The 27,894-nt window shown below is 34.4% G+C and overlaps 3 protein-coding genes across 3 annotated transcripts; 2 read left to right on the top strand and 1 right to left on the bottom strand.

The window, feature by feature from the left end:
• The first annotated feature begins 1,077 nt into the window (after positions 1–1,077).
• Positions 1,078–14,746, top strand: LOC120331343 (excitatory amino acid transporter 2-like). Its single transcript, XM_078113443.1, has 11 exons — positions 1,078–1,373; positions 2,457–2,609; positions 3,766–3,970; positions 4,383–4,425; positions 7,044–7,218; positions 8,195–8,321; positions 8,727–8,820; positions 9,322–9,461; positions 12,432–12,626; positions 12,835–12,969; positions 13,950–14,746. Exons 1-11 carry the CDS (start codon positions 1,136–1,138, stop codon positions 14,128–14,130), a joined length of 1,686 nt encoding a protein of 561 aa, XP_077969569.1. The 5' UTR covers positions 1,078–1,135; the 3' UTR covers positions 14,131–14,746.
• Positions 14,747–14,932: 186 nt separating this feature from the next.
• On the bottom strand, positions 14,933–16,937 carry LOC144424291 (serine/threonine-protein kinase/endoribonuclease ire-1-like). The gene has a single exon (XM_078113442.1). It carries the CDS (start codon positions 16,673–16,675, stop codon positions 15,452–15,454), a length of 1,224 nt encoding a protein of 407 aa, XP_077969568.1. The 5' UTR covers positions 16,676–16,937; the 3' UTR covers positions 14,933–15,451.
• Positions 16,938–22,812: 5,875 nt separating this feature from the next.
• Positions 22,813–27,732, top strand: LOC120336922 (uncharacterized). The gene is made up of 6 exons (XM_078114103.1): positions 22,813–23,091; positions 23,456–23,524; positions 26,167–26,269; positions 26,475–26,568; positions 26,643–26,695; positions 26,772–27,732. Exons 3-6 carry the CDS (start codon positions 26,174–26,176, stop codon positions 26,883–26,885), a joined length of 357 nt encoding a protein of 118 aa, XP_077970229.1. The 5' UTR covers positions 22,813–23,091; positions 23,456–23,524; positions 26,167–26,173; the 3' UTR covers positions 26,886–27,732.
• The last annotated feature ends 162 nt before the right edge of the window (positions 27,733–27,894 follow it).

The following is a 27,894-nucleotide window of genomic DNA, read 5'->3' as shown; positions in this document are numbered from 1 at the left end:
AACCTCGTTGCCAAATCTGTCAAACGAACTGACATTCCAATCCCAACAAGCATGAAAATTTCCACCTTATAGAGCTTTGATGCTCGTGAGAAATACAAAAATAAAATTGTCGTGTGTGCTATGAATAGCGGAAATTGGTCAACAAGTCTATCGCAGCTTAGTTCTATTCAGTAATGATTCAAATGGCCACGTTGTGAGAGAGAATCATTCAATTTGAGCGCGGTCTGGCAGAGAGCATACATGTAGGTGTGTTGTGGGCATGATTTCCTGTTATTAGTTCGCGCAGTATATCGCGTCGTTCTATCGATCTTTTTTTCTTACGCGCGTATAGATTCCTGTGTTGTGAGGTCACCGTTTCGAGTTATAAGCAGGGCATTTATGTACTTGGAGTGGAGAAACACAAGCGCCAAGCCGTATTGTTATTGCCAGCGAATTTTTCTCTTTCATGAGGTCCAAGATTGCAATTCCACTTATCCCTTCGTAGAAGATGGCGCCATTTCTTACTTTAGCTCGTCGATATTATTGTAATGTACTTTGACGCCTAATCGTCGCATCGATTTTCTCGTACTTATGTGAATTAGTCCTCATGATCACTGTGTTTAATGGCGTTTGAAGGGCATGAAAACTGATTTTACTTGCTGTGGGTGTGGCGTGACGTCTTTTCTCGTCGTGAATTTTTCATGAATCCAAGATTTGACGCATAACTGCGTCCGTTGTTGTCTGGTAGTTGTTGTTTCAGGTCAGTTGCCCCAGGGGTTCGAAAATGTTCTCTTTGAAGAAGAGTTTGAGTTAGTAAAGCTCTTATTCCGCAGCGGCAGCCGCGCGGTCTATGTCCTTCCGCTCTTATGCACCTTAACTGCTTGAGTTTTGGTGCGATACCTGGACGGTCTGACGACTGGACCTAGTTGTACGAATTGGATAACTATAATTTTATGCCTAAATGGAAAATAATTTTTATTCACAAATATCAAGATTGCCTATCTTAATTCCATAGACTCAGTAAACTTGATTAAACGTACAACTGAGGATGATAGCTTTTTGAATGAAATATTTAATATCAATAAAACACTAATTAAGTTACATTTAAATAGCAAAAGTATTTAACTCTATTTAAACACATTAAAAAATAATCGTAATGGCACTCAACAACGGAAAACTCACAGTGGAGGAAGAAGATCAAGGTAGCGAGGATTTGGGTTATGCATCAAATATGGGTCTGACTCAAAAAGCTGCGGAAATGACTCCAGAAAAACAGCCTTTGAAGGCGCTTGGAGAAATTGACAGAGAGGATGGTACTGTGAAACGGCGCAGAAGTCGCTGGCAAAAAGTTAGACCGAGAGGCGAGAAACTGCTGATGACTCTGACGATTGCAGGTAAATATCGTATTTGTTGAACGCGCGTATACTCCATAATATCAGGCCTGAGTGGCTTAGTTGATAGCTTGTTTCTGTCGAGCTAAAACTTTTTTGCGGCCATTGTTCGGGGCCAGTTGCAATGGCGCTAGTAATCTTTTACTTGATTTTTTATACAATGAGGTTGATACTATATATGTAAAAATATACTTTCCATCGCTTAAAACTGTCAGTCGTTATGAATATAAATAGGTTTATAAAAGCGTATAGGACCAATGTAATCGCTTGATTTTTTAAAAGGTGTGTTACCATGATGTAATCTTCTAATTAGAGTAAACACACACGCAAAATAGTTTATGGATTAGCTAAGTTCGTAATTGCTGACTTATATTTTAGAAATACACAACTTGATTATTGTTTACAACATATAAAGATTAATTTTGCTTGGATAAGACTGGCACGACTTATATTAAAGATAAATAATTTTTCAAATATAGCAATATAAACAAACTTACGTGCAATTTCTGAATTAAAATACGAAATTAATATTTTATTGATTTGGAAATCAAGTAAATGTTTAGAAATATCCCGAAAATCGATCAAGTGATGGAGATCTCGGGGATTCGATCAAGTGTTGGCTTTTCTTGTTATCTTACTGTCCCCAACAAGAAAAGTTACTGGGGTTTAAAGCAACTTTATTCGCGTTGAGAAAGAATCGCTTCGTGTTGAACAAATTCGTATTTATATACAAAGAACACACCCGGCATTCGCTATTGCGTTTTAGCCGTTTATTAGTAATAGCTGTGTCTAATAATATTTGAAGTATGATAATAACGTTATTCATTGTAACATTAGGAAACTGTCTGCGCACTCAGCCCCACGGGATTACGTCATTAATGTAATTTGCGTATTTTGAAATGGTTGGGATGATAATTTATCAGAGTATAATATATATCTATTTTTATGACATACTCATCAAATGTAACTCTTGTATCAACTCCCATGTGTTTGTATCTAAAAGAAACGATGTCATGACATTAGCTTTTTGAATCTTTGGGGAATTTGCAATGACATTTTTTACAATCAACACAATTTTTTTTTCAGGAGTTCTCATCGGTATTGTGATCGGATTTTCCGTTAAATATACTACAGAAACTTCAAAAACAACGATCACCCTCATCAAATTTCCAGGAGAATTATTGATGAGAATGTTGAAAATGCTGATCATTCCTATTATTATAACAAGCGTTGTAACTGGTATGTTTTAGCTTAGCACGTGGCTTTTTCACCAAGTTCGTAGGAGTTCATAGTCATTATTAACTCTGAAGCGACTTATGAAGTGGTCTGTTTATTGACGGGTGTTTTGGAAACACTCTACAAAAATGTATGTGTAGCTGCGGCACGAAGTATCGTTGCTGTTAGTATATGCCCATATATAATTATCAATCAATCGGCAGACAATTATCGTGCATTTTTCTCAAAATCAACAAACTTCGAAGTGAGAAAGCTGGACCAGAAAATTTGAAAAATGTATCAGTGATAGCTCTCTGAGAGACATATGTTATAGAACCATCGTTAATGTACTAACTATATAAAGCTAGCTATCGCATAAACGCTACCCAAAACTTTATCTGAATTTATCGGTCTTGTTTTTTTACCATAAACACGATATTTGAAAAACATTTTTAAGTACCGGGTTTTACGTCAATGGTTCCTATAAAATCCTTTTTAAATGCCAAGATATATATAAACCGAAACACCATAAATTTTTTATATCACCATATACGTCCGGCGAATTATTCTTTATTGGCATGTTTGGGTATAAATATAAAATAAAATGTTCGATAAAATATTCACAGGTCTTCTGTCTAAAATATGAGAACAGTGGTAATATGAAACGCACAGTGAACCTAAACCAATTGTATTTCATATTCACGATAATTCGACAGTAATCAATAGATTTAGCGCCTTAGGTATATTGGAAAACTTGTTTCGTAAAATAAATAACACATAACACTAAGTGATTAATGGTGGGAGTATAAAACTTCATTGACGATTATTGAAAACTGCTAAAAGTGTGGAATTTCACAAACACTCGTGAATTTGTTCGTTATTCGTGCCACCAACGAATCAACATCATTTGACAAAATAACACCATTATTACTAGTCACTCAAACTTACCAGAGTCATCTAATTGGAATAACTTTGACTCATCGTCGACTAACATCCACTTAACACAGTGATTGACTCGATTTCGAGACTCGGGGTTTAGTACTTCTACTCAACGCAGATTATTACCCTGGTTGGGTCTAAGGTTATTCATCCCTCTAGGCGACATTTCGATATAACTTTGAGGCATTTGTGTATCATAATAAGTGGCGGCATATATATGATAATTTCGTTTTCATTTTAGGACTCGCAAATCTGGATATGAAAAAAAGTGGCAGAATGGGAGCTCATGCAATTATTTACTATCTCGCAACCACCACTATTGCCGTTATTTTGGGCATTATTCTGGTTACTGCTATTCACCCTGGAAATAAAAGTCAAAGAGATTCTTTCGAGCTTGGTGAAAATAAAAAAGTTTCAACGCTGGACACTTATTTGGACCTTCTGAGGTAAGTCAGTGATAGTTATGGGTTAGATTTTATGAAAATAGCTCATAATAACATTCGAGAGAGCGAGCATTAAATTTTTTGCACGGATATTTTGACATTCTGAGATGAATAATATAACTGATTAAAAATTGCAAAGGAATTTGAGTATAGGTTGAGAAAGTTTCTATAATATAAAATCGACTCAAATAATTAGCTAGCAAAACAACAACATTTTGATTGTTCAAATTTTTTTTTAAGAATTTCGAAATTCGAAAAATGTATTTATCAGAATCATGATTATTATAATCGCTACTTGTGCCTCGAAATTTACCATTTTTTGAGTGAAATCGTAACTTGAAAAAGAAATATAAATTTCAAACTTTGAAAAATAAAAATTTATTTCAAAGAATAACTCTTATTTTCCGTTTCACAGGAACCTTTTCCCGGACAATATCATTGCTGCATGCTTTGAACTGGTATGTATATTATTTATTTAATTAGAATTTTTTATTTTTTTTTTATTTTGTATATAACATATCAGTGAGGTTTGTTATTTTTTGTATTTCATTTTATATGTTCAAAAAGGAGTATCAATATGAGGTATTTATATTGTTTGAAAATTGATCATTGATAAAACAGCGCTTACATATAGTATTGCATATCAACCTCAAAAACACACCGAAGGAAAATTGGCTTTTCCGCATTTATTAAGATTTGTTGGGTTTTTGATTTATATCCAAGAAAAACATATTACTGGCTAATAACGGAGATGTTAAATTATCTAAGAGTATGTTTAATTTACAAAAAAACTTTGTGAGCATAATTCACAGAATTGAACAATGTTGAGGGATAGATATTTTTGGAGCTCAATTAATTTAAAATATTTATGATTAAAATTTTATTCACACGAAACTATGGTATCTAATTATTTTTCTCTATTGAAGAACCAATAATAATTTTATTTAGAGTTTTATTCCTTTTTCAAATTTCGAGAAATGACAAAAAAAAAAATTTCAATGATTAATTATCAAACCGTGATACCTCATATTTCTGATACTGTATGTAACCTGTTATGTATACACTTGTACTGTCTGTCTAAAAATTAATATTATTCAAAACCGCAACTTACAAATTTTGGAAATTTGCAATTGAGATTTGTTTCGACTTCTATTTGATGAGGTTTTGATTTATCTAAATTATTTGCTGCACAAAATGTTCAACCACGTTCCTTATGTTCTGCTTAAAACTCAATTCAAGAAACGCTTTAAAATTCTTTCGGAACAATTAGATATAGATAGCATATTGAGGTTTAGTGATTATTTAGTAATTAAGTTATCGTTGTACTTTTTTATTTTGGTATTTATAATTAGTTACAATTAAATTAATTAGGAGTAATGATCAGTAATAGGAGTCAGTAACTTTAGTTTTTGTTAGACAGAAAAATCCTTGTTTTTCAGTACTGTACATGCTGCATTGTTTTGTTGCTATTTTGCCTGCAGATATTGCCTACGTACAAACGAGGAAAACAAAACACAAGTTTGTCATCCAGACAAACTTGGATTGGGTAGAGTCAGCAACCGGCCCGGCCCGGTCCGGCCCGCGTAATCAATCGGTAATTTGGCCAGCAGATTGTTTCATACTGGCCTAGGTCTCTGCTACCTTCTATGCTTAGCAATTGTGTAAATTAGTCATCCGAAAATGCAATCATTTACTTGAACGTTGAGTCAACCATACATCAGCCAATTTCGTCTCAAAATTATTTAAAGAATTTTCTGTCGAAAATGCAATCATTTACTTGAATGTTGAGTCAACCATAAATCAGTCAATTTCGTCTTCAAAATTATTTAAAGAATTTTCTGTGGTTATGGTTGACAGGCCAGACGGTTCTAACCTTCGAAAAAAAAGTACAAAATGCGCATTATGCTTTAAAATGAATGAATTGTTATAGTTCACATTCGTTTAATTTACTTCAATGAAATTACGGCCAATTTGCAGTCGACCGCATTTTCGGTGGCTAATTTGCTTTTTTTGCTGCTCCAAACCAAAATATAGTTTCCGGAAAGATGTTTCCGGACTTGATTCTTACAAGTATGACTCATTTTCGTCAGCTATCACAATTTATTTTATATTGATTGTAGTATGCATTTGTAAAACAACAGTTTCACCTGACAAAACTATTATAAGATGTCAAGGTAAATTAAAGCAGTTATTAATAGTATATTGCCATTCAATTTTTTCCTATACCCACGTAAAATTAATATACAATATCTAACGGAAATGAATAAATTCATTTTTATAGTATTCAAATAACATCGATTCAATCCACAATTGAATTTCAATTTTTTATTATCATCACAGCGTGCGAAATGAATAGAATGCACGCTGCTGTGGTACCATAAAACATTTCATAACAGCAATTCGAAAAATTTTGTAATAATGCATCGTCTGATAACGATGGAGTTAATTACATGTTTGCATAATTTGAAACACACAATTAAAATTGACATGTAATAATGAAATTCATGTAAACCGCTATTGTTACCTATTATCAGATTATACGATTTGCGGTACATGATGTTATTGGCCGGGATACAAGCCCTTAGATATTGTGTCGTCAATGGATTATAGAAATTATCTATAAGAGCTATATACAATCAATGCATTTGAAAATAATCTAGAATTTTATTAATATAGATTTATTTATAACGGCAATGTACCTTTTTAGTCATAATTGAAATTCTTTTTGATCATATATTCTATCAGATATTTTGTTACAATAGGCTTTGACATTCCGAGGCCGACAAATATGTCAACAAGCAAACCATAACTAGTCATAATAGGGCGCTTCTAATCTCGTTACTCAAAATTCAGATTGTATTTCACCTTATAAAAATAGCTTTATCCTGCCAATCATTATTATTTTAAACAACCTGTTTAACTTATTTTCATAAAACTAAATGTTACATATATGTTAGTGTTACGTATTTATACTAGGATCAGATAAAGTTGCATTTGTATGTACTAGTGTTAATTTTATTATTAAAAATTTTTCATTTGCCATTTCTTTGCGTTACTATTTTTATCCTTTTTTTAGGTTCAAACTAAAGTTACAGAGGAAACAGTGCCAGTGAGTCTGAACACTACTTTTGACGATGTTTTCAACAACACCTCAAATATTACCATAGCGGCAAACGAGAGTCTGGTTCAAAATTCCACCAATTTAAAGATTTCCAAGAGACTTGAGCGAATTCATAATCCAAATGTTTTAGGTATGAGTCATACCGTATGAATAATAATAAAATTTGGATCTTTTGTACAAAGCTTCCCCCACTAATGCAAAAATGTCAAATTTTTTTTGTTCCCATATACGACTGACTAGTTTTGTTATATAGTAACCGCCCTCAACGCCGCATTGTTAAGGTACACCTTGCGTAAGAACATAGGTATTCGTTCGGCGTTATTTTACTCGTACAATGCCATGACGTCAATTTCCCGCTCAAAGCATTGTTCCGGCCGGCCAACTCGTATTAGATAACGATATAAAGCATACAATGAAGTGTGTCGCTACCACGCGGGAGACTTCACGTCTACCCTGTTATCTAAAAAAAGGCGGGAATTCAGTAGGTGGATACAACAACCAACTGTGATATTACACAGGCTTCAGAATTCTTTTGGTTGCAACCACGCCATCGCATGTTATTCACTGTTTCATGTAATCGATATCAATTCAGCTATAGTAAATATGGCATGGCATCGTTTTCACGAAAGCGAGGACTGCGCCTCTTTCGCACTGTAATCGGCGTTGCTCAGTACAGCGTCCAACGTAAACTTTGTTTTGTTGTGGTTCTTCATCGATGCATGATTACCACATTTCCTGTTGAAGCGTTGTGATGCTGTTGAGATACACGGATGCTAAGCACTCTGAGTAGTATCGAGACCAGCTTTTTTAATAACGAGTTATGATACACATCCGTTGCAACACAAACTGTGTTATAACGAAGTATAACATAGTGTCTTGTGTCTTTTATTATTTAACAACAAAATGTACATTAAAATAAAAATAAATTTTCAAAAATAACAGTTGATTAATATTCCTACAAAATTCTGCAAATTCCATACCAATAATTGCATCGCTATGTATCGGTGTCTCGCGTTTGGGGGACTTCTATCTCAGATTTGTCTTCCTAAAAAGAATGTTGGTTTTTACATTTGAATTGTCAATTACAAGATTATGTTTACATTTAGGTGTGATCGCATTTTTCGTGGCTTTTGGCATCACGTTGTCAAGTCTTGGAGAGAAAGGAAAGCCTCTTGCAAATATATTCAATATCTTGAATGAAATATTAATGAAAATGATAATGATTGTCATATGGTGAGTTCTCTCTTTCTCATTTTAAGAAAAATTTCAACAGTAGCATTATTTCATGTGCCTGAAATATTTATCCAATTAAAGCGTGATTTTAATGAAACTGAATTATAGTATAAAAAGCTCGCTTCCTTAAATATGGTATATTAGTATTACCTATTTGAAATTCATAGGCATCAATTATTTGTCACCTAATTACCTGGCAATTTTCAGCAATCAAATATGATTTTATGAATGATGATAGCATTGAAATGATCAGAATAATATAGTTTCTGAAATGTATATACATTGAAAGTTGATCTTTTTATATCATTATGGCGCATGACATGACTTGAATACTGAATACTTTGACCTTCAGATTTAAAACTGAAGTATTTCACTATAAAGGTTTTAAATTTTTGTTCAATCCAGGTATTCGCCTGTAGGCATTTGCAGTTTAATTGCTGGCAATATTGTACAACTCGATAACCTCGAGGAAATCGGACAGTCTCTTGGATTGTACATGGTATGTGTGGAATTTGTCACTGGGAATTGTTAAAAAAATGTAATCTTTACTGTGGTTTTCACGTACTCATAATATTATATTGATGATTTCGATTTATCTGCGATGAGACGATATCAGGATTTGATATCCAACCGCTTGGGGCTCATATATGAGTTGAGATAAAATTGCAGAGACGTTTTACATTGGGTATAAAACATATCAAAACAATGAGCAAATGTTGACATGTGCGTTTTGAACCATGTGTTGCGGTATTTCGAGGAATTTTATCATTCACTAAACGTCGTCAATAATTATCGTGCTGATGTTTCAATGTTTGAACTTTAATTAAAGTCGTTTTCTGGATCCGGTATATTGTAGTAAACCCGATTTCTTGAATTTTATTGGTACATGATCAGATAGTAATTACCAAGGCATAGTAGTTAATTTACCAACTTTTTCTGTTTCTAACTTGATTATTATTCAGGGTCAGGGCCTCTTATCAGGGTTGAATTTTTATTTCAGGTTACGGTAATCACTGGGTTGCTTATTCATGGTCTATTCATTTTGCCTCTGATATATTTTGTCATGACAAGGCAAAATCCTTATAAATTTGCATACGGACTTATACAAGCACTTCTAACTGCCCTTGGTACTGGCTCAAGGTAAATTCGTTTTTTGTTGTTATTAAATTTTAATTCAATTATCAACCACCTTTCGTGCCGTCAAAATAACCGTTTTAGTTGTTTCCCCCTATAACATAAAGTGAGGGATGATTTATAACGACCCAGGCAATAATTTCTTTTTTACTAGACTAGGTTCATAAAACACGACAGGTACCTCGCCATACCTCAATACGCCCTCCGCGCAATTGCGAAATATAGGGTCGTCGATGTTCCACGTGTTCGCCGAGGTGGCGGGAAGCGGGCGTTTATAGTTTTGTACGACATTGCACTTGGATATGGATTGGTGGGATATGTTCACATTAATCAACTGGTTGATGTGTTGTATGATGGGAAAGTGGTATACCATATGAGATGTCATTCTTCTGCATATCTGGAAAGCCATGCCAATCAATTACTATAGCTATACTTCTGATATCAATAGGAATTCAATATGTTATATATCGTCGTCAAGACTTAGTTAGTTCGCAAGTTCAATGTATGTTGAAACAGCGGCAAAATATAATAATAGTGGCCTCGTATGAAGGTAAATCGTAGTTTCGACTATAAGCTTAGTTTGGCATACAAAAATTGATTTAAAACAAATAAAATGTCTGAAAGATGTTTTTTAATGAGAAGAAGCGAATGTCCGACATTAACCATATGAAGGGTTATGATCGAAATAGATTTTCGTACATTTCGCAATATCCATTTGAAAATTGTCCAATTGCTGAAAACTAAATCCTGTAGCCGCTTTGAATCATACATATCATTTTAAAAGAGCTAGTTGTTCCTGTTGTAGTACTGCAGTTTACCGATCGGCAGGAATAATTTCTCCATCTGCTTTCCCACCTTCGTAACTTAAACAATTTAACTCATGCCATACGCCGCGGCAGAAGTATTGAGCACGCCCAAAATATTTCACATTGCTGGAAAATTTATGAAGCACAAAATGTTATCAGAGCGACATATGGAAAATTGTGTTGACTCCATTAATAAAAGGACTTCCTCATAAATTCTGTGTAACAAACTGAGTTTTACGGCAGTCCATTGAGTTTTGCTCGGGTACCGATAAGCATATTTTGAATCAATAAGCATATTTTGACAAGAATGATATTATCTATTTCTATGAATTTTTATTTCAGGTTACGGTAATCACTGGGTTGCTTATTCATGGTCTATTCATTTTGCCTCTGATATATTTTGTCATGACAAGGCAAAATCCTTATAAATTTGCATACGGACTTATACAAGCACTTCTAACTGCCCTTGGTACTGGCTCAAGGTAAATTCGTTTTTTGTTGTTATTAAATTTTAATTCAATTATCAACCACCTTTCGTGCCGTCAAAATAACCGTTTTAGTTGTTTCCCCCTATAACATAAAGTGAGGGATGATTTATAACGACCCAGGCAATAATTTCTTTTTTACTAGACTAGGTTCATAAAACACGACAGGTACCTCGCCATACCTCAATACGCCCTCCGCGCAATTGCGAAATATAGGGTCGTCGATGTTCCACGTGTTCGCCGAGGTGGCGGGAAGCGGGCGTTTATAGTTTTGTACGACATTGCACTTGGATATGGATTGGTGGGATATGTTCACATTAATCAACTGGTTGATGTGTTGTATGATGGGAAAGTGGTATACCATATGAGATGTCATTCTTCTGCATATCTGGAAAGCCATGCCAATCAATTACTATAGCTATACTTCTGATATCAATAGGAATTCAATATGTTATATATCGTCGTCAAGACTTAGTTAGTTCGCAAGTTCAATGTATGTTGAAACAGCGGCAAAATATAATAATAGTGGCCTCGTATGAAGGTAAATCGTAGTTTCGACTATAAGCTTAGTTTGGCATACAAAAATTGATTTAAAACAAATAAAATGTCTGAAAGATGTTTTTTAATGAGAAGAAGCGAATGTCCGACATTAACCATATGAAGGGTTATGATCGAAATAGATTTTCGTACATTTCGCAATATCCATTTGAAAATTGTCCAATTGCTGAAAACTAAATCCTGTAGCCGCTTTGAATCATACATATCATTTTAAAAGAGCTAGTTGTTCCTGTTGTAGTACTGCAGTTTACCGATCGGCAGGAATAATTTCTCCATCTGCTTTCCCACCTTCGTAACTTAAACAATTTAACTCATGCCATACGCCGCGGCAGAAGTATTGAGCACGCCCAAAATATTTCACATTGCTGGAAAATTTATGAAGCACAAAATGTTATCAGAGCGACATATGGAAAATTGTGTTGACTCCATTAATAAAAGGACTTCCTCATAAATTCTGTGTAACAAACTGAGTTTTACGGCAGTCCATTGAGTTTTGCTCGGGTACCGATAAGCATATTTTGAATCAATAAGCATATTTTGACAAGAATGATATTATCTATTTCCATAAAATAACAGGTAAATTTGTAAGCTTGCGCTAGATTAACTTCATCAGACTAAACTATCTACTTCAGCGTTTCTTAAACTGAGTTCCATGAGCTTCTTCGGAGCGTTCGGCGGAACAGGGATCGGAATTGCGAATAAATTGGTCGTCATGGTGATCTCGGTCGTACTTCGGCGCCTCTGGGTCGTAAATCCGTCTTCCAACTGGCCACAAATAGGCGGACAGGCCTTGCTACCTGCACAGACAAACATGCCTCGTGCCAGGTTTGGAAAGCTTGGAGTTTTCGTTAACCGCTCAATATCGTTAACCGTCGGCCTAATTTTTTGGTGTTCAGCGAGGCAAGATAAAAGTATAGGTGTTCCGGGGCAAAAAAAGTTTGCGAAACGCTGATCTACTTCCACCATGTTTGTGAAAATTGTTACATACGGATCTAAAGTAGAAATTAAATATGGTGAAAGGACTTGCAGTTCAAAACACATTTCTGATTGTGGTTGAACACGATATTTCCATTCTATCATCCCTATGTGTTCAATTCAAATGTATAGGTAGTATTTTGTTCTTTCAGTGCCGGAACTCTCCCTGTAACAATGCGATGCCTAGAAAATAATCTAGGAATCGACAAACGAGTCACCAGGTTCGTCCTCCCAATTGGGGCAACAATGAATATGGACGGAACTGCACTTCTTGAGGGAGTTGCCTCCATTACAATTGCGCAAATGTATAACCTCACTCTTACATTTGGACAAATTGTTACCATCAGGTAAAGGCGTCTTTTTAACTAAGGTTTTGTAGAGTCTATGTTACCATAATTTCATGCACAAATTGACTAAGCTACTTTTACTATGGAAATCACAATTGACTAGATAGGTCCCTTTTTCCATTGCATCTTCTCATTCTTTGATGGCGGATATTCCAAATTGATACATTACCGCAGTACTACACATACACAGTCAAAGTATCTTTTTCAGTCTTACTGCAACAGTTGCCAGTATTGGAGCAGCAGCAATACCTAGTGCTGGACTGGTTACTCTGCTACTTGTATTAACGGCAATCGGTATTCCAACAGAAGCTGTTGCAATTTTATGGTCAATTGATTGGTTCCTGTAAGTATAAATACCAATATATTTATATATATATATATATACGAACAATTATGCCATTGCCCATTATAATGAACTAATACTATATATAATTTTTCATCGAACAGTCATTATCTGAAAAAAAAACGCGCGATTATAGTTCGATATCAGCGTGTTTTAAAATTAATCTTTGTGTCTTCGAACTGTATAGGTGGCGGAACCAGGTCCGGAATTGTAAATGGCCTTCATTTAAATAAAACAAACAATTTGACCTCGCGCTTAAACTCATTATTTCCTCGAAAGTAATGGACTATTTCCCGATCTTTGACCCCCACAAAATTCTTCCTATACTTTACTATTGCCAAATTTTCGGGGCTATTTTAGGAGTGCTTTTGCGAGTTGGCGCCTGTAAAATGTGGTATCTGTTTCAAACCATCATTATGATTCATCGCATACAAAAATCTTTTTTTGAAAAGTACCGGTGAAGAATTTTAGCCTAGTCTATCACAGTTATTTCTACACTCATTTTTTATTACTGCAATTAAATTAAAACTCCTAGGAAGACAGAGTGATCATTGGATTATCTGATTTGTATTTAAGTTTCCGAAACACAACTTAAAACTAATGAATAGAGTTCGAAAACGAGGTAATATTTACGACCACGCTCGAAAATCTGTCTCAGTGAGAAAAGTGTCCGAGCGGATGCGAAAAGGGAGCATTGTTACGTCACTTTTGCATTATGCTGATTGGCCAATATCACGAAGTAAACAAGGAAGTTGATGCTCGGGGTCCATTATATATCCCTCGTCTGGGTGTGCATGCAATTTTGAATCTAATGGCGCGTTTTGATTTATTGGGCCATTAACATAGGCAGAAAGGGGATGCTGGCAAGTCATTCCTGCATCTTTGGATTTGGCATAGCTAGAATGCGTTCATTTATCCTCGAAAAAGCTGTTTTTTCAAAATATTTTAAATGTTAGTAAAATACATTTATTACTTTGTAGTGATCGTCTCCGCACCGCCATCAACGTATTTGGGGATTGCATTGGAGCTGGAATAGTTTATCATAAAAATAAAGAACATCTTCGTTTCGTAGATAGCCAGGAAAAACTCCGGGCCAATTTTCAAAACGAATGCGGAAATTCGAAAGAACAATCCCCTCTACCAAGTTACAAGAACGTATAGACGGCAAAATTTAGATTTCCAATTGACCTATTACAACTTCAAAATTACATACAGTATTGTTTCAAATGCCGAATCGATTTTGCCGAGTTTTTATATAAATAATCTGATTTGAATTCATCAAGGTTTTCCGTCAACTCCGAGCTGCATAGCAAAGTCATTTTCAAGATAGGTTATACTTCGACTGTATTGTTGCACTAAAAACTTTTGCATAATAATGTTTGTCAAACAGACGATTGCCATACGATATACATGTAGTTTCAATTTACACAATCAGGATATGAAATATGCCATGACGCTACATGGAATACCTCTGTAATCAAATTTAGCATTTTTTCAAAATATGACAAGATACATAACTTGTACTGATAAGACCTCGGTTTCAAAATAATAGAGCTCAAAGTGTAACTGTGTTTTAGCTCAAATATTATACTGCGTTTATTATGTGTTTTATCGAAAAGCTTATAAACTGAACAGCACACATAGAAGTTGTTCATACCAACTTGTATTTACTGACTGGATTGTATCTAAAATATTTATTATAAATATTGACCTTTTAATTTTAACGATACTTCAGGTTTGTATTATACTGTAAATAAACAACATATTTTAAAATCCATATTCTTTTATTTCTGAACTGTAGAAGTGTGTGGAAGTACTTACTCATAGAGGAGAATGAGCGGCGACTACCTTGTTGTAGTGTTAAGAGATGAGTTTACAGCCGCCTTTTCGTGTACATGCATTTGTGTTAGACTTTTTGCCGATATAAAAGCCACACTTGTAAGTATATAAGTCGTCCGAAGTATTATTTAAAAATGTTCTCAAGACAAGTATTTATTTATTAAACAAGAATAAATATATATTAATAAAATGCGTGCAAATATTTTCAGCAATCATACAGGCAAATATGAAAAATTTTGTGCGTAAATAGAAAAGAAAAAAATGATGAATATGATACAATTTTAAAATATAATGTTCTGTGGTGCATAGATATCAGGTGAAAACTGTCCGTCCGTTCAACGAGTTCGTTGTCGGGGAACTTTGAGATGGATCTATTTCACAAATTTAGACAATAGATATATTGGTTATTTTTGTTAAACTTGCTAAAAATCTCGATATTTCACGAAAATAACCAGGCGCCTTTAGAACATTTGATGATGGATTATAGATTTCGAAACTATCACTATCCGATTGCAAATAACGGAAAACTTCAGACAATACAACAGCGAAATCCCGGGACATAATCTATCATACAGTAAATAAAATTTCGGCGATCGAACAGCTAAACATAGTCTTTCAGTCCATCGCTTTGTGTCCATTCAGGTCAATAGTAGTCAGAAAAACTTGGATTCGTTTTTACGACTTGAAAGACATCGTACGTTTTCGGTAACAGCAATGGAAAAAGTGATGTCATATAAGTTAACATTTGATTTTTTGTTTCCCCTATTATGTTTTTTAATCGCCGTGATTTGCTATGATAGTGATGGCCCCAGTTACGGATTTGGCGTAACAGACCTATTACGTCATCTTTCAGGCGATAGGCATTAAATTCTTTTTGAAATAAGCGAATTTCAGCGTTAAATAAATTAGTCAATAATTTAGTTTGCCAGTGTTGACTTCCAATAATCTCGCGAGAAATCAGTTCCATCTCGACTCTCGGGCTGTTCATGTTATCCGTTAAGTAATCGCTGACATCTTGAAAAAACGTGAAGACCATGTCAGGGTCCCAGAAAAGATAATGTGCAAGTACATCAGTAACCAAAGGGCGAAATCTCTTTTTATCGTTTAGCATAGAAATAAGTAGAGGTACTGCATAACCATTATACTTAGAAGACACTGCAGCAAAATTAGGAGAGATGCCGGCTCGTACATTCTTAATAATGTCTTCCCCGTCGTCTCCGTATGGGCTTTTGCCATCACTCAGTACGCTGAAATACACGAGACCGAGCGAAAAAACATCAGACTTTTTACTAATTTTCTGTTTCCTCAAAACTTCAGGACTGAAATAATTTCCTGCTTCTCCCATTACCGACGCTGAAATTGAGAAGTCTTCTTCGACATTTTTTACGACTCCAAAGTCAGAAAGCCTGACTACGACAATACCGTCTTTCCTTGTGAGTAAAACGTTAGATGGATGTATATTCCTATGCAAAATGGACTTACTGTGTAAATATAATAGACCAGCTGATATTTGCTTTAGAACGTCCAACTCGTCGTCCAATAAACCGCACGTATTCATTTTTTTATCGAGGCAATCTTGAAGGGAACAATCGCATCGTTCAAGTACAATATAAACAAATTCGTTATCTGAATCTGTATATAAATATCTAACAATATTTCTGTGATCGAGTCGACGCAAAGTTTCTACCTCGCATTCAAATTTTGATAAAGAAGGGTTAATTCTTTTCACAGCTACTGGTCTTTCGTCAAATCTACCACTATACACTTTGCTTGACACTCCATATCCGAAAACACCTTTTGTGTCGATTTCAATAATGCTCTTGCTTCCCACAGTGGTCCATGAGGGCTCGTGATCGATACCGTCCATACCACACTATCTATATTCTGAAATTTGATCGACTTGGTCACGAATCACGAAACAGTCATTTACTTAGAAAACCAGTTTCTCATACTTCAATGCAGGCTTTCAAATTTGGAAAGAAGTGGTGCGCGAACCATAACACCAGCCTTATCTTGTCACGTAAAGTTCATAATTAATTCTTGTACCGCTACTGTCGAAATGGAAATTACAATAACACTGTAGTATGACTACACCTACACTGCACCAGGTAACTCGGTGTCGTCTACGCAACTTGCGGCTCGGCGATGCGGAACGTCTGTACAAATGAAGCGTTCGAATTTAATAGTAGTAACTCGGTGTTGACTGTTGACTTTTCTTACTGGAATTTGGATATCAAGTTTTAAGTTCCCAGTATCATCAAATTCAAAGGCTTATGGAGTAATATATAACAACCTACCGTAGATCGTTCTTTAGGAATGTTTGTTCAATTGAGAACTATACTAAATATATGTTCTGCTCAGTACAAGCTTATAATAAATAAATAAACGAACATTTATGTTTTGCAGGACAGGACAGGATTTACATATTTATCCCGGGGGAGAGGAAAGCCGATAAGACGGCTTATCCATATGGCGAACCACGGCCTCTCGTCCGGTTACCATTCCAAGTCGGGTATGGGATTAGTTTTACTGTGTTGTTTGTTTTCGGAAGCATGGACTTGGTGGTGGAGGAAGCCGTAACCGACCAGCGGTTACGTGAACCACCCAACGACGGCGAGGAGTCCAGCAATCCTCTCGCACATAATCATTCCTGCATGGGATTCGAACCTGCGAACCCACGCAGAGTAATAAGAGGTGCGGTGGCGAGCGTATTCCTAACGCTTAGCCCGTTGAGCCACACCGCCGCGCCAGCAATATCACCGGTGTCGATTCTTGTGTCAAACAATGTCGGTGTGAGAAAATAAATGAAAATACTTACAAATGTACAGTGACAAAAGCGAGAAAAAGGGGATGGAGTACCGGAACGGGTCATTCAACTTATTGATATAGGACAGCTAATGCGCTTTTTGTGGAACTATGTTTGCTCTTTCAGTATTGACTGCTCGTTCCAAAGCTACGAGGCAACTAATGAGATGAACCTGTGTTAATATACAGCTTCATTCGTGTGTTGAAAAGATAAAACATATATCCATTGCAACAATTGCTTGATTACCTAAGAAGATTAACCATTTATACCAGGGGTGGCCAACACGTCGATCGCGATCGACCGGTCGATTGCCACTTCTCGAGCAGTCGATCGCATCTGAAGTTGAGTGAATTTTATTGAAATACCCCCGAAATTGAAATGCCTCGAACCTGTTGTGGGTTTTACAACAGGAAGAATACAGTACTTTACATGCGCAAAATACAATATACACATACACAGTATTTGAGTCTGGACGAGCCCGATAAAGCATATTATTACGTAACGAATGCCAAGTTTTTCCCCTGCCAAAGTTTAAAAATGAAGTGCCGTGTATCGCGTGTTTATACCTATAATCGATCCTACAATAACTTCCGCAGTATGTCAGCGGTGGTAACGCTGTCGTTGCCTGATGCTGCACAGAAATGTATACAGTACTGTACTGAGGAAGCATGCGTAGCGCATCAATTGCAAATAGGAGCACAGATGAACAAAATTTTAACAGCAGCTGAAATTCAGTTCTATTTGCGTTAACCATATCAAAGTATCATGGTACTGAATTCATAAGTGGCGTAACAGTGACGCACATACAGGTATAGTTTGTATGTAGTATAGCGAAATAATCGAGTTTACACCAATGAAAGCTTAGGGTTTCACGCGAAGATGAGATATTTATTAGAATGAGTTGTACCGATTCTATCGCATGACATACCTAAAACCCCTAACAGGAACTTACCAGTTACCAATATTCTGAGGATAGCAGAGAATATTTTTCAGAAACCTTTAAAATTGTAGATTCACAATAGATACCAAGATGTACAAAAGTATTATATAATATAATAAAGCCGATTTCACTTCTGAGATTTCCTTTTAGCCACAGTTTTATAGACTTATGAAGGGTAAATGTCTGTTCCGATGACAACCTTGAATTATAAACTATATATATTATGAAATCATATATATATATATCTAATACGGTAGTTAAGTAGACATACCGTGCTAAAAAAGCGACAGTTATGTAGACGGAAAAATTGGGTAGACATTTTCCTGTCCGCTTAATTATTCCACGTTCCATAATTAAAACGTTTTGCGATATTTTGCTGAAATATCTTTTTCTCTGATAAAACAGTATCATAATTAATATGTTCTTTCAATATTTTTTAAATAATTGCACATTTTCGCCAACTTTAATGGGACAGTAGTTCTGCTGGTTTATAATCAACGGGTTTAATTTTCGTACATAAAGTGGACATTTTATTTATGCAAAAATCTTTTAATTTTTCGGTATATGTTTTTACGATTTTTGGAGAGTAGGTTTGATAATTTTGATACAATAACCAGGCAGAACATGAAGATCGTCCGTTCTGTTTTTTGCAATATAAGCTCAATAAACTGAAAAGGACCTCAATTCACAACTCCGTACTAAAGAGGCTTTGTGTCGCAATAGTAAAACTGTCGGGTTCGCCGAGAACTTTACCACGTTTGCCGTTTTGTTCGCAAGTAACCTGGGCGCCGTGAGGGGATTGGGATCTTCATGAGTGCGTGATTGCCGAAATTTAGATAAAATAGAACAGTTGTGTTTGGAGTAGCGATCCAAGTCTTTTGTGTCAGGTGTTATCAGTTACCCAGTGAGTTGAAGTCGAGTCATAATAAGCAAGGATTTCAACGTCACCGAGGAATGCTGCTGGAAATCATCACTCATCGGATAAGGTGATTAGTCATAACGATTTTTAATATTAGGGTTACTATATTTTTGGTGTTGAGATTTTTCACGTAATCCAGATTATCAAAATATAGACTACTGATACTGTTATGCTTATACTGGTCGTAGTACCTAGGTAAAGCTAGCGGCCACTTACAGCGGACAGTTACCAATTTTTCCAAATTTGAACCCGCCATGTTCAACGACATTTGTCGCGAATTCACTTAATTGCGCCTACATGGATGCAAAAAATTAGGCGATTCTCCCTTTTAGAAACTGACGACAGACCTGAAACATAATAAAAAACAAAAATGACTGAAACAACACATTTTTTCCTCGATAAAATGAATTATTGCTCAGAAGCTCATTTATCGACAAAATCTAAAATTTAACTGAGTTGAAGCGTAATTTATGCAAGAAATCATTTTTTCTCATCCAATTCATTAATACAGTGAATTTGATGAAGATATATAAAACATATATTAAATTTTAAAACAATTCCACTATGCGGAAAGTTGGGAAATACCCCCGAATTAAAGGAAAATTTTTAGGAAATTGTCAATATAACTCAGTTAAAGCGTAATTTATGCAGGAAATAATATTTTCTCATCCAATTCATTAATACAGTGTATTTGGTGGACAAATATAAAATACATATTAAAATTTAAAAAAAATCCACCGTGCGGAAAGTAGAAAAATTCCCCCCAGTTTAAGAAAAAAATATAGGAAATCTCCAATTTAACTCAGTTTAAGCGTAATTTAGGTAAGAAGGTATTTTTTCTCATCCAATTCATTAATGCAATGTGTTTGGTGGACAAATATAAGATAAATATATAAATTTTAAAAAAATCCACCGTGCGGAAAGTAGGGAAATTCCCCTCAATTTAATGAAAATATTCAAGAAATCGTCTATCCAACTCAGTTAAAGCATAATTTATGCAAGAAAGAATATTTTCTCATCCAATTCATTGATACAATGTATTTGATGGACAGATATAAAATACATATTAAAATTTAAAAAAAATCCACCGTGCGGAAAGTAGGGAAATTCCCCCCAATTTAATGAAAATATTCAAGAAATCGTCTATCCAACTCAGTTAAAGCATAATTTATGCAAGAAAGAATATTTTCTCATCCAATTCATTAATACAATGTATTTGGTGGACAAATATAAAATACATATCAAAATTTTAAAAAAATCCACCGTGCGGAAAGTAGGGAAATTCCCCCCAATTTGATGAAAATATTTGAGAAATCGTTTATTTAACTCAGTTAAAGCGTAATTTATTTAAGAAAGAATATTTTCTCATCCAATTCATTGATACAGTGTATTTGGTGGACAAATATAAAATACATATTGAAATTTAAAAAAAATCCACCGTGCGGAAAGTAGGGGAAATTCCCCTCAATTGAAGAAAAAAATATAAGAAATCGTCAATTTGACTCAGTTAAAGCGTAATTTAGGTAAGAAGGAGTTTTTTCTCATCCAATTCATTAATGCAGTGTTTTTGGTGGACAAATATAAAATACATATTAAAATTTAAAAAAAATCCACCGTGCGGAAAGTAGGGAAATTCCCCCCAATTTGATGAAAATATTTGAGAAATCGTCTATTTAACTCAGTTAAAGCGTAATTTATCCAAGAAAGAATATTTTCTCATCCAATTCATTAATACGGTGTATTTGGTGGAAAAATATAAAATACATATTAAAATTTAAAAAAAATCCACCGTGCGGAAAGTAGGGAAATTCCCCCCAATTTGATGAAAATATTTGAGAAATCGTCTATTTAACTCAGTTAAAGCGTAATTTATCCAAGAAAAAATATTTTCTCATCCAATTCATTAATACGGTGTATTTGGTGGAAAAATATAAAATACATATTAAAATTTAAAAAAAATCCATCGTGCGGAAAGTAGGGAAATTCCCCTCAATTGAAGAAAAAAATATAAGAAATTGTCAATTTGACTCAGTTAAAGCGTAATTTAGGTAAGAAGGAATTTTTTCTCATCCAATTCATCAATGCAGTGTGTTTGGTGGACAAATATAAAATAGATATCAAAATTTTAAAAAAATCCACCGTGCGGAAAGTAGGGAAATTCCCCCCAATTTGAAGAAAATATTTGAGAAGTCGTCTCTTTAACTCAGTTAAAGCGTAATTTATCCAAGAAAGAATATTTTCTCATCCAATTCATTAATACGGTGTATTTGGTGGACAAATATAAAATACATATTAAAATTTAAAAAAAATCCACCGTGCGGAAAGTAGGGAAATTCCCCTCAATTTAATGAAAATATTTAAGAAATCGTCTATCCAACTTAGTTAAAAAATAATTTATGCAGGAAAGAATATTTTCTCATCCAGTTCATTAATACAGTGTATTTGGTGGACAAATATAAAATACATATTAATATTTAAAAAAAATCCACCGTGCGGAAAGTAGGGAAATTCCCCTTAATTGAAGAAAAAAATATAAGAAATCGTCAATTTGACTCAGTTAAAGCGTAATTTAGGTAAGAAGGAGTTTTTTCTCATTCAATTCATTAATGCAGTGTTTTTGGTGGACAAATATAAAATACATATTAAAATTTGAAAAAATACACCGTGCGGAAAGTAGGGGAAATTCCCCTCAATTGAAGAAAAAAATATAAGAAATCGTCAATTTGACTCAGTTAAAGCGTAATTTAGGTAAGAAGGAGTTTTTTCTCATCCAATTCATTAATGCAGTGTTTTTGGTGGACAAATATAAAATACATATTAAAATTTAAAAAAAATCCACCGTGCGGAAAGTAGGGAAATTCCCCCCAATTTGATGAAAATATTTGAGAAATCGTCTATTTAACTCAGTTAAAGCGTAATTTATCCAAGAAAGAATATTTTCTCATCTAATTCATTAATACGGTGTATTTGGTGGAAAAATATAAAATACATATTAAAATTTTAAAAAAATCCACCGTGCGGAAAGTAGGGAAATTCCCCCTAATTCGAAGAAAATATTTGAGAAATCGTCTATTTAACTCAGTTAAAGCGTAATTTATCCAAGAAAGAATATTTTCTCATCCAATTCATTAATACGGTGTATTTGGTGGACAAATATAAAATACATATTAAAATTTAAAAAAAATCCACCATGCGGAAAGTAGGGAAATTCGGTACTCTCGAAATATGGACACAGAGATGACGCACAACCTGAATATAAAAGGTGTACCAGGATAGATTCAGATTTAGAATCTAGATTGTACTCTTTTGGGAGCGCAGGGAATAAATGACCGTCTGACTGCTACTGTTCCCGACAGACAACTCAATAACAATTCTACCTCTACATGATTCCAAATGGGATATAAAAGTATAATTTATTCAATCACAAGCAATTAAATAATTTTTATAATTCGTTTGTAACTGTTCTCAAATTTTTTGATCGGCACATACTTTCAGACTATTATTTACTCCTTTCAACTGATGACAAAGAATCGCCGTGATGTTTACGTTATGGATAGTTATATTGCTGGTTGTATTTTTCACCAACATACCAGCATGCATCACCATCTAATGACTGATGTAAGTCAATCTTTCAATCTTTGATGTTTTTAATTTTTCAGGCGGATAGGAAACAACCAATAAATATATCCGAGGCTCGAGAACCCCGGTGTAATTGATTTATAATATAATATATTTATATATGTATAAGTTGATTTCATGATTACTTTTGTTACAAAAATATGAAAAAAAAATTTGACGCTGAACACCTCGGATTTGAATGTAAAACTGCTGGAATATACTTGCGGAACTATGATCGAAAACCATTGGTATAAACAAAATTAGGGTTGGAAAAATCGACATTGTTTTTTTATCTAAAAAGTCCATATTCATCTTTCCTACAACACTTTAATATCATACTTATATCATCTCATTTGTTTTACAGTTAAATTTAGGAAACTATAGCGTGATTGTTTCTGCGTGCAGGATAAATGGAAATCACTGGGTTCTTTTGGTGAGGATGAAGTTTTGTTTTGAAATTTTAATAATATTCAATAAATAAAAAATTGTTGTGGCATAATTACATATTGCTTTTTTGTATTTGATTCTTCATTTTGATTCGAACAAAATATCTTTGTAATTCATTGACACAACGAGAAATAATTTCTACTTTCTGAATTCGTATGGAAGTTCAATTGAAGAGACCGCTCACGCATGTAAAAATTATAAGTGAGTTCAATTCCTGAAATACATCTTATCGTTAGCCATTTCAACTACAAGCTAAAGTAGAAACTCAATAAACCTTTACTTCACTGTTGCCAGATCGCTTTCAAATCCTGGAGTGGATTTTTTAAAATTATCTTCTTTACAGTTATTCAGTCCTTTATTTTTAATATTCTATTTCTCTTGTTGAAAGTATTCGGCTGTTTTCGTAAAAACGTGTCCTGTTCTTACAAATAATATATGAACTACATAATCACATTGTACCAGTAACAAACTGTATTTACAATTGGAGTGACATTGACAATAGACCTTATTCATTAAAAACCCATCCTACGCGCAAAAAGAAAAGTGATGCAAAAAATTTTTTTTTAACATTGGCTCTTATGGGGAATGTGATCACCAGAGCAGAAATTTGCATTTTTTGTAATTTTCTAGGTATCTTTCATCGTATACGTGAGCAGTTTTGAAGATAGAATATTTTTTACATCTTTTTCGATATTTTTATCATGATAAACATGGTCAAGATTTTTGATAATCGTTCATTGAAATTATAATAAGCGCGGTGTTTTCGATGACGTCATTCTCACTAGACCATGAGATTCTGCCAACGCGTCGTGCTCTGTGGGATATGCGCTCTAACTGCATGTGATAACAGGATACTGGAATACCGGTACTGGGACCACAACTGGCGTTCAACGAAAGACCTATTTTGGTTTTTATTGGATGTCATATATTTCATAAATTCCATGTAACTATGTACAGAATTTACTACTCTGAGAAGCTTCATATATATATATACTTTTCGTAGGGTTCAAACTTGTCAAGTTTTCAAAAGATTAAAAACTTCGAAACCGAATTTCGAGGCTCTAGGTTTCAGCCTGCCTAGCCTATTGGTAAATCCAGCCCTAGTGATGGTCCCTACAGCAAATTTCTGGCCCTAATCACTCAGCAGATTGAAATAAATGATTTTCAGCATTTATTAGCAAAGATAGATATTTTAATTAAACATATAGTTCAACTTAAAGCCTGTATAATGATATTATAAATATATGTCCCATTATTACTGCATTGTGAGAAGGCTTTCCACACTATCAAGTCTATAAGGTTTTAGCGTCTTCCAATGTCTCAGATGGAAACTTCAGTCTTCATTTCGCATATTCTTTTCATTAATGCCATTAGCATTTGAAGCTTGACTGATTCCAATGTACCTTCCATTGTTGTTTAATGTAATATCCTAAACGTGACTTCAAATTTTTTTCTCACTTCAATCATCACATGTTTGAATACCCGAGCTGACTTCTAATGATTTGTTATTAATTTACAATTTTTTTTTTATAAATTAACTGTCGTATCTGCCAAGTGTCCACTAAGTGAAAATCTACAAAAAAAAAAACAGTGGTTTAATAATGGACTACATTTTTAACCGAATCCAAAAATGTTCCGTAACTTAGTCAACCCTTCCTCCAAGGAGTTTTTGTTAAATTGTTCAAACATCTTAATTAACTGTTAATCTTGATAGCGAACATGGGGAGCAGGGGGGGGCTGACTGTGATGGTCGTATCGCTCCCCAGTCTATACCGAATAACTGTGTGTTTTGTATATAATTTTTATTGATACAATACTTGTATTCTGGTTGACAAAATAAATCTCTCTCTCGTATTCAGTCATGTTTTTAACCTAGTTAGGAGACCGGTATTGTAGCATTATAGATTGGAGATATTCATCTATTTTGTATACCGGTACCGTACAACTTATCCTGCCTATTGGCAGGATGGCCAACATTTTTGTATTGTTCGTAGGCCTATTTCAGTATTTACTAAATAATTTAGTTTTCACCTCTTGCAGCCTTGGTACGGTACCAGTAGTTTAAATAACACGTCAGCATGCCTTCAGTAAATGATTGCTAGCTGTACAGGTATAAATGCGTAAAACCAGTAAAAAAACGTGATAGAAATGACATGGGTTATAGATTGTCAATGTTAAACGCTTCCAGTACCGGTACCGTACTCAAACAGAGCACGGCGCGTTGGCAGAATCTCGTGGTCTAGTGAGAATGACGTCATCGGAAACACCGCGCTCATTAAAATTTTAATGAACGATTATCAAAAATCTTGACCATGTTTATCATGATAAAAATATCAAAAGAGATGTAAAAAATATTCTATTCTCAAAACTGCTCACGTCTACATTGAAAGATATCTAGAAAATTACAAAAAATGCAAATTTTTGCTCTGGTGATCACATTCCCCATAAGAGCTAATGTTAAAAAAAAAATTTTTACATCACTTTTCTTTTTGCGCGTAGGATGGGTTTTTAATGAATAAGGTCTATTGTGAATACATTGAAATTGAATGAAAAGTATTGATTTTTAAAAATGAAGTTACATGAAAAGTATATTAGTAAAACTAAATTTACACACGTTACAACACACAGAAACTGGATGAATTTACGAAAAGAATGCGAAAACTGGACACCAACGGTTACTGAACATCCCATTCAGAGGGATGGATCCAGTTGTGGAATTTACGTGATAAAGGTATATAGGAAGTCATACAAATTTAATTATCCATACATCAGTATATGTTCTTTGTCAATTTATTCACAAGAAATTGTTCCATAAGAATTGATTAATTTATTTTCATATACCAAACAACATTCTCATGATTTTCTTCACACTATTTTGCGTTATTTTGAAACAACTTATTTTGTCTATTGGTTCTTTGGCATATATTCGATTGCAGTTCGCTTGGATGATGCTGGAAACTAAAAGCATCCATGTTGTTTCACCAATCGATGAAAGGGCGAAAATTGCCAGTTGGGTGATTCAGAATTCCGGTATGACGAAATGAATATTTGATATTTAGATAATTATCTAAACATTACGCAGTTAAAAAATACATTTTTGACAGACTGCGTGGAGACGTACTACAGTTTTTGTGGGGAGACGGGAGAAGGAGAATGGGTAAGTAACCTAATAGGTGTTCAATAAACATGCAATATATAATTTTATCTTCATGTTATTTTGACTTTTTTTAAAGATTGGCTGTGATGTGTGTCCACGCTGGTTTCATGCTGGATGCTACAACGGAGATATTGCGGAGATATTGGACGTACTTTGGAAATGTCCAGCATACGAGGCCGGTTGGCATTAAAACGCATTTGATGTAAAAATAAGTTTCAAAGGGTTGCCACTTGACACTAACAAGTAGATCAAATGGCCATTTCCCGTTAACCTGTCCATTGAGTACAGAGCCATGAATATACAGTAGAAGCGCTACCCACGAAATTAATTCGTTCCGAAGACCCTAGGTATTACATAAGGCGTTTTACCTGTAAATGCCCTAATCCGTTTTAAGTCCACGTAAAACTCGGACATCATTTTCGTATAAATTATATTAATGCTTAAAATCCAACAACTACATGTTAGAATTAGATTACAGCATAATAAATAAACAAAGAACATAGAAAGAAGGAAGAACACAGTAAACTAAGAACGGTATGCTTATGTACCTTTGTTTACCATCGTCATAATCAAATGATTGATTCCCAAATTACCGTCCGCCACTGATGGAGAATTAAGACCAGAAAACTTGTTTTATTTTTTAAGTCGGTTTTTACTTGATTTGAGTCGGCGCTAATCTTACATGTCTGGTGTTATTATTTTAATTTTGCTTATTGATATCGCCAACTTAAAGTGAACGATATTGTCATCAACGACGTCGGGATAATGATAAAATCCGCGTTAGATATTAAATAACATTTAAAGGTCATTTTATAAACTCTTAATTGCAAGAAATGAAAAAAATTCCCGTTATGTTCGGTCACTATCGAAATTGAGGGTGAAAACAATTAATTGCGACACAATTTGCTTTCAGATTTATTGGAATAGACGATAATAATTGTGAATATTGTGTAATAATTGTAATTGCGCTTTTTGAATTTCTTTCATGCTGGCCATAATTTAGTGCCACGACGCGCACGGCTGATTTCAATTGCGATAAAAAATAGAATAGCTGTGAATATTTTTTTTTTAAATCGAAAGTTTGACGGCGCTAGGAAATGTGCGTCATATTCGGTATTCTCAAAAACACCAAATACGATATTCGAAGGTCGCAATATTCAAATATTAGGTTTGTATTGAACATCCCTGCATTAAATTAA

The sequence above is a fragment of the Styela clava genome, chromosome 6, assembly GCF_964204865.1.
Source record: "Styela clava chromosome 6, kaStyClav1.hap1.2, whole genome shotgun sequence".
Classification (NCBI taxonomy): domain Eukaryota; kingdom Metazoa; phylum Chordata; class Ascidiacea; order Stolidobranchia; family Styelidae; genus Styela; species Styela clava.
Note: the sequence above shows the minus strand (reverse complement) of the source record. Positions and strands in the feature narration are given on the sequence as shown.

What these genes read in the sequence shown, in the direction of transcription:
- LOC120336922 (XM_078114103.1), top strand. Translation starts at nt 26,174, where the DNA reads ATGAATTTACGAAAAGAATGCGAAAACTGGACACCAACGGTTACTGAA. An exon ending in GTGGAATTTACGTGATAAAG is followed by an intron (nt 26,270 to 26,474) that starts GTATATAGGAAG and finishes ATTCGATTGCAG; the next exon opens with TTCGCTTGGATGATGCTGGA. An exon ending in TTGGGTGATTCAGAATTCCG is followed by an intron (nt 26,569 to 26,642) that starts GTATGACGAAAT and finishes CATTTTTGACAG; the next exon opens with ACTGCGTGGAGACGTACTAC.
- LOC144424291 (XM_078113442.1), bottom strand. Translation starts at nt 16,675, where the DNA reads ATGGACGGTATCGATCACGAGCCCTCATGGACCACTGTGGGAAGCAAG.
- LOC120331343 (XM_078113443.1), top strand. Translation starts at nt 1,136, where the DNA reads ATGGCACTCAACAACGGAAAACTCACAGTGGAGGAAGAAGATCAAGGT. An exon ending in ATGATAATGATTGTCATATG is followed by an intron (nt 8,322 to 8,726) that starts GTGAGTTCTCTC and finishes TGTTCAATCCAG; the next exon opens with GTATTCGCCTGTAGGCATTT. An exon ending in TGGTCAATTGATTGGTTCCT is followed by an intron (nt 12,970 to 13,949) that starts GTAAGTATAAAT and finishes ATTACTTTGTAG; the next exon opens with TGATCGTCTCCGCACCGCCA.